The sequence below is a fragment of the Montipora foliosa genome, chromosome 3 (assembly GCF_036669935.1).
Source record: "Montipora foliosa isolate CH-2021 chromosome 3, ASM3666993v2, whole genome shotgun sequence".
Taxonomy (NCBI): Eukaryota; Metazoa; Cnidaria; class Anthozoa; order Scleractinia; family Acroporidae; genus Montipora; species Montipora foliosa.
In genome coordinates this window covers 71,013,526-71,019,841 of record NC_090871.1, presented here as the reverse complement: position 1 = coordinate 71,019,841, position 6,316 = coordinate 71,013,526, and the positions used below count along the sequence as shown (strand labels likewise).

General features: G+C 40.6%; 1 protein-coding gene across 1 annotated transcript; it reads right to left on the bottom strand.

Annotated features, from left to right (window-relative positions):
* Positions 1-308: 308 nt before the first annotated feature.
* Positions 309-6,099, bottom strand: LOC137996307 (uncharacterized). Its single transcript, XM_068841710.1, has 4 exons — positions 6,083-6,099; positions 3,494-3,798; positions 1,787-2,097; positions 309-427 (listed from the first exon to the last, which is right to left on the bottom strand). Exons 1-4 carry the CDS (start codon positions 6,092-6,094, stop codon positions 309-311), a joined length of 747 nt encoding a protein of 248 aa, XP_068697811.1. The 5' UTR covers positions 6,095-6,099.
* Between the last annotated feature and the right edge of the window lie 217 nt (positions 6,100-6,316).

The window sequence follows — 6,316 nt, the reverse complement described above, 5'->3', positions numbered from 1 at the left end:
CATGGCCGCTGCATGATTAAGGCCCATTGTGTAATTATTCTGAGTTTTGCTGGACCATATTAAAAACGAGTTTAAATGCAATAGAAAGAGAACTCGGATCCACTTCAACAATTGCTGCTACAAAATAGCTTCCGATTTTCGTGGTGTTGAGAATGGCTTCTTCATCTCCCCTTACGCATTCTCATTAAACCGCATTGCGCTCAATGCTTTGAAGATAGAGAGAGGTATTACCGTACATACGACGTTTTAGAGTTCGCTACCGTAATATGCGGTAAAACAGCAACCCAACAGTGACATTTATGACAGTGTTAAACACAATGTCTGCCGTCTTCTCCATTCTTTGAGAATTCTTCCACAACAACTTCACTTTTTTTTCTTCCTAACACAATCGGAGATGGAGGAGTGGTGCAAGATTGCTCTTGACTGGCTAAAAAAATAGAAATAAGAAAAATTTTGAGAAAGACCTTTTTATATCTAAGATATCTCTGACATCAACTGTTGTCATTATTGTGCCAGACATAGCCGCAATGACTTCTGTTCAAGCAGTTGGCACGTTTACAAAATTATAATATAAAGTTGCATTTAACAATTATGATTCCATTAGCGTTGGATACGAGTTATCTTTCCATCAAGCTCAAACTGTGTAATTGGTTTGTTAAATTCTAATAAAAATGTTTGGATATTTGGAAATCTCGCTTCCTAGAGCAAGTAGGTACGAGATATGAGCTCATAACCGAGACTTGGTGCACCAATCAAAACCCAAACCGGAGATTGAAAAGTTACTAAAACTACAATCGTGGACAAGACACGCTGAGAAAACCATACACAAACCGGGAAATGTTCACTTCCGGTTGCCGTCCGCGTCTTAAAAACGTCGCATGCTTAAGCTCCTTATTGAGTCGGGGAATGGGAAGGTGGGTGGGGGGGGGGGGGGGGGGGGTTAAATTTGGTCAACAGTGTCTTGACAGCCGGAAGCGCTTGGAAGGGTAATTTTTGTCCACGATATCTCCTCTGTTTGCTTTTGATCTCTCAAAGTTTCTGATCTTCGGTTGGAAGATCAGTTGGCCCTAATAACGGTTAGGAGCCAGTTGAACCGTTGACTGATTGGATAGGAAATTAGTTTGTCGTTAGAGCGATTTTCTATTGAGTTTCGAAAGTAATTAGCAAATTGCTTAGGGTTATGATTTTTTCACTCAGTGATTGGTTCAAAGTTCTCGCGCCACTTCTTCAACCAATCAGAAGTGAAACCGAAACAAAAACCAGTCATGGCTAGCGCGTGCACATTTTCCCACGCTTTGTGTCGGCTACGTGTAATTACTTCGAGTTTTGATTGATTTACTGGATTGTCTCCGTCCTTTTTGATCGGCCAAAGTAATCACTTTGGTTTTGATTTTACGACACTTGATTGAAACTCACTCTAGTTGGTTCCATTCACCAATCAAATTTTAGTGTTTTCCAGACAATTAAAGTGCTATCAGTGCATCCTTATAGCTTCTTCTTTTGTGCCGAGAATATAACTCTAAATTATTTCTTTCAAAATTGACAGCAATTACACTGGAAAGAGACAATAGATAACGTATCTTTCCCTTATAGAGAATGAGATGGACAATTCGCGTAGAAAGCTTAAAGGTCCTATTGAGTTCTGCCTTTATGCTGACTACACTACAAACTGAAGATCAGGAATGACTTGAAAACTTACGACGTTAAGTCACACATAATTTCCACAAAGGGTTGGCAACAATTACATTCTTCTTCCGGTAAATGTACAGGAGACCGACCAAACTACACATAGCCAAAGGAAGGAAACCAATAAGCACAAGCAACCATACATGTAGTTTACTGTTCATTGTCCCTTCTTTCATGACATGGGTCGCAACTCCATTTTTGTTTATGGATTTCACAGTGGATGTAGGGTGCACCAATGAAGTTGCTTCATTTACATGAGGTGCGCACTTCATGGTGTTGACATCATAGCGACAAACTCTATTGGCGGGAAAGCCGGACTGTTCCATACACTCCCTTTCTTTGTCGTCGTCTCTGCTGCCTGCACAACACCAAGAGCATGGTTGACAATCTCCAGTAACCGCTCGATAGTAACTGCCATGAAAACAAATTGGTTATCTTTTTAGCACTCAGTATTTCATCTTTTCGGAAGAGTTGCAACGGTAATGAAATGATGCCCATCGATATGAAATTTGATAGAGCTTGCGGTACGGATAATTTACAATTATTGGGTAGGGCCGACTGAATAGGATATTAAGAAGTTCACGGATCAAAGAGGTTGTTATCTGAGCCAGCTAAACATCAACGAGGATGGCCCCGCCTGTTCGATTCGATACCTCTTTCTGACTAACTGCTTTCGAGGGATGCACTTCAAGTTACTGCCCGGGTTTTTAAGCTCAATTTATTATCAATTGCACTAGAAGACAAGAGAGCGTTGCTCAACGTACGGTCCAGGAAATTGAGCTCAGTACGATATTGTGAATCGTTTAGACATCAAGTCGCTATGAAAAGGGGAGATGGCACCACGCATGACGTCGAAAAATACAGTCTGCTTAACTTGTCACTAAACGGACGCTCGCACTGGAAAAACCGGTTTGACGAGAGAAAACAAGATTGACTAGTCCAGAAGCTCGGGCTGTGGCGGCTTCAAAGAGTTGACGCGATTCCGGCAGAGCCTACTTTTCTCCTCCTCAGTAAAGAAAAAGACAAAAGGAGGCTCTGCTCGCAGGGTGTCAGTCAACTAGTTTGTGTCAGGATTTGACTCATTAGGTTTGATGTGAGAAAGCAAGTGCATTCGTTGCGGCGTACTGTCGACGAAAAGTATGATATTTTACTTTCGCTCCTTTATATTGTGGTATACATGCAGTCAGTGAATTAATGACCTTTTTCAACATTTTAGCGTGTCGTTAACTGATACAAAAAAACCTTTCTCCCTTACAAAAATTATTCATGTCTGAAGATCAGTTCTCTCGTTTTTTTTTTCTCGTTTAATATAAAAACTACTTCCGTTTCACTGTTTACTAGGCGACACGCCTTGAAAAATGTTAATGTTAATAATACGTTCTCTTATTTCATAAGGACATTTTACAAAATCACGACAAGCGAAAGTTTGTAAAGGGTTAAACGGAACCTCCAATCCAATTTAAAAAGAACTTTAAACCACAGGAAACACTGTTGACAATTTGTTTAAAACCATTTCAAAGAAAGCGTTTGTACAAGAGATCATGTCATAATCTCTTGGTTTGTATCAGAAAGAAATGAACTTTTGAATCGCTTATTTGAGTTCCCGGAGCCGCTATTTTCAATAAGTGTGACGTATAACAGTTGCCCAAGAAATTAGAAAGTGAAATAAACGATTATAAAATTCCTTTTTTTGTAATGCAAACACTTACTTTGAGAGATTTTCAAATAAATTTGACTGTAAATATTCTTTCTGCAGTTTATGATTGTTCTTTTGTAAGCGTGGAGGCTCCCCTTAAATATCTCTTACCCAGCATTGCACTTCCCGCAAATTGCATTTTTTGTTCGAGTACAAGGACTGATTGTTTCCTCATTAGGGTCACAGATGGTGCAAGGCTTACATGAAGATATATCGTGCGTGTCAGAGTAGCTTTTGCCTTCCTGGCACTCAGTACATTCCACAGCTTCATCAGTCGTTATGCGTGATCCACACTGCGGGACTAACCCAAGACCCTCGGGACATTCTGGGCAGTTTCGACATTCGATTCCCTTGGGAAATAATATCTTAAGTTGATTCCATCTGCACCTTCTTTCTGATGTTACTTGCCCTGAAACCTGAAAAAAAAAAAAAAAGAAAACAGCGAAAGCCCACTTTCGATATATTAATAATCCTGTTAAGAGTTCGGACCGCTGCCCATGACGAAGTGTCAGCCACAACGCGGCAAGCCGTACCGCAGATGTGGCAATCATATAAAATTAACTGATAAGAACATATGGCAATATTAACGTTTTTGTAGTGACCATGCTTCTTTGAATACATCACGCACTGGACCATTCTTTTCTTCCGATTTTGTGACTTCAAAAGGTTTCCGGGTGCCAATGAAATCCGGCCTGGAATACTTTGGCCTTTGATAGTTATGTCAGGCCTACTGTTTCGAATGTATATTTGTCATCTTCTATGGTATTTGCGCTGTTGTTCAGGGCCTGGTTGTTCAAAAGCCGATTAACGCTAATCCCAGATTAGAAACTAACCAAGGAGTTTATTATAAACGTTTGGCATTATTGGTTGGTGAAAGTATTCAACTTGTCTGCCGTGTCTACTGTATTTTTTATTTAATTCGGGATGTAATCTTCGTTCGATCGTGCTTTTGTCAACTGACCCGTTACGATCACTTTCAAACTCTGTGAACAAATCGAATTGGCACAGGAATCTTCGCACTTGCAAGTAATTCACCTGACATCCCGGGGGAGGGGGGGTACTTCGCATATGAAGGGACACCCTAAGTGAGACCAAAATCCGAAACTTAGCATCCGTACCCCTTTTCATACGGTCCCCTTGGGCTTGACAATCGTCATTTGAAAAGTGCTTATTTACGCATGCGGTTTCGTTAATCCCGTGTGAAGGATGCCTCTGGGTGCTTTAGCAGATCATGTGCCGCATAATTCTTTACGACCTCCCGTTGGACCGGTTCAGGCTGTGGTTCTATTGTGTTTAGGATTAGGCTCCATTGTATCTGTTGTAATTTTTTTGCGCCCATTGTTTTCTGACTGGTTTAGCACTATTGCATCGAAGAGCTACTTTTTCGCAGCTTAATGTAAGCTGTTGCTGTATTCCGTTACCCCTGCCCCTTCCTGATAGGTCTGTTGTAGATAGCCTTCGAGGTCGACAAAAAGGTCGGATCGTCTTCGTCTAAGCCGGCGCGCTCCTCTTCATACAATGACCACAGGATTCATATAATAACAGTTAACACACAAATAAAAGGAAAAGGCTTTCTTTGAGAAGGTGGTTTCCCAAAGTATGAAAAGCATCAAAAATATGCACGACCTTGCTTCTCTTATCTGCATATCTCGAATTCTCTTTATCGAAAGGGAAAGTGGATTAAGACATGTACAATGGCTGGGATGCTTTTGAACTTTGATCACTAACGTGATCTAAATTTGGCACCGCATTAATATTACGTAAAGTCACAATTTAATATGCGGACAGAGAAAGTAAGGTCCAGCTATGCTATAGGCAGTTTTTACGTTTCGCCACCGCCGCCATGTTGGTGGATGAATACAAAAGGTTTTTGTTGGTCCACCATCACTATTCATGTATTGCACATTACATTATTGTTATCTGTGTCTCTAGAGATAGGTCTCAAACCACCTATATACAGCAGGAAATACCGTATTCATAATGATTTATTGAGGATGTATTAATAAACGATTAGCGGAGTCACGAGCAGGGCAAACTGTTGTGTGGTCCTGGGCATTGATTCGTTTTTAAGTGATATTTTTAAAATTTGTGTCCCGCGAATGAAATGAAACGGTTGCACAAATAAGGTAAAGAACTGTTAGGAAAAGACCACCAGTCTCGTCACTTGAGCGAGCCTATGTCATGTGCAAACGAAACCATATATCCAATGAAATCTAGATGGTAAAGAGCATCAGAAATTTTGTTGCAGTTAAGACCCTCTTATGGCCATTTTGTTTTTTTCTTTTGTTTTCTTCTCGTGAAGAGTGAAATCACTGAGTGAAATCACTGCGAAAATCAGTGACCTTTTCATCCGCTTGAGCTTTTTGGTGATTTCCAACATAGCTGTCAAACCTTGGATGGAAAACAATTATTTTCATTACAGAAAATACTCAAAGCGCCAGCGTTGTAATCTCTACGACCCAAAACGTCAGTGATTGTTTCACTCATCAGCTCGAAAGCAAACCTGTCATTCCATGTATTTACTTAAGTTTTGCATAAAGGGCTACACGAATTAGATTTCCCACCGGGAATTAGAAGGAACAGGGGTACGTGAGATTGTCCCGTCTCGGAAGAGCACGTTCCTGGCATAATTGTACACAAAAAGTGATGGCTCATGATGATTCATCATCAGTGGTGACTAAACCGTAAAATAAAACTTACCAAATGGAGCATTGTGTACAAACAAAAAGAAACAATCAGCACAAAGGAGGCCTGGTTCCCCACGAAAGTGGACATGACGTTCATCCAGATACTGAAATGTCCAAGGAAACGTTAGCTCAGAAAAAGTCCGTAAAATTACAAGAGTTCTCATATGGACCAATACCCTAAGTCTCTTCAGAGCCGAGTGAAGAAAAGGAGTACCAAAAAGGTAAGAGCTCTACATTCGCTTACATG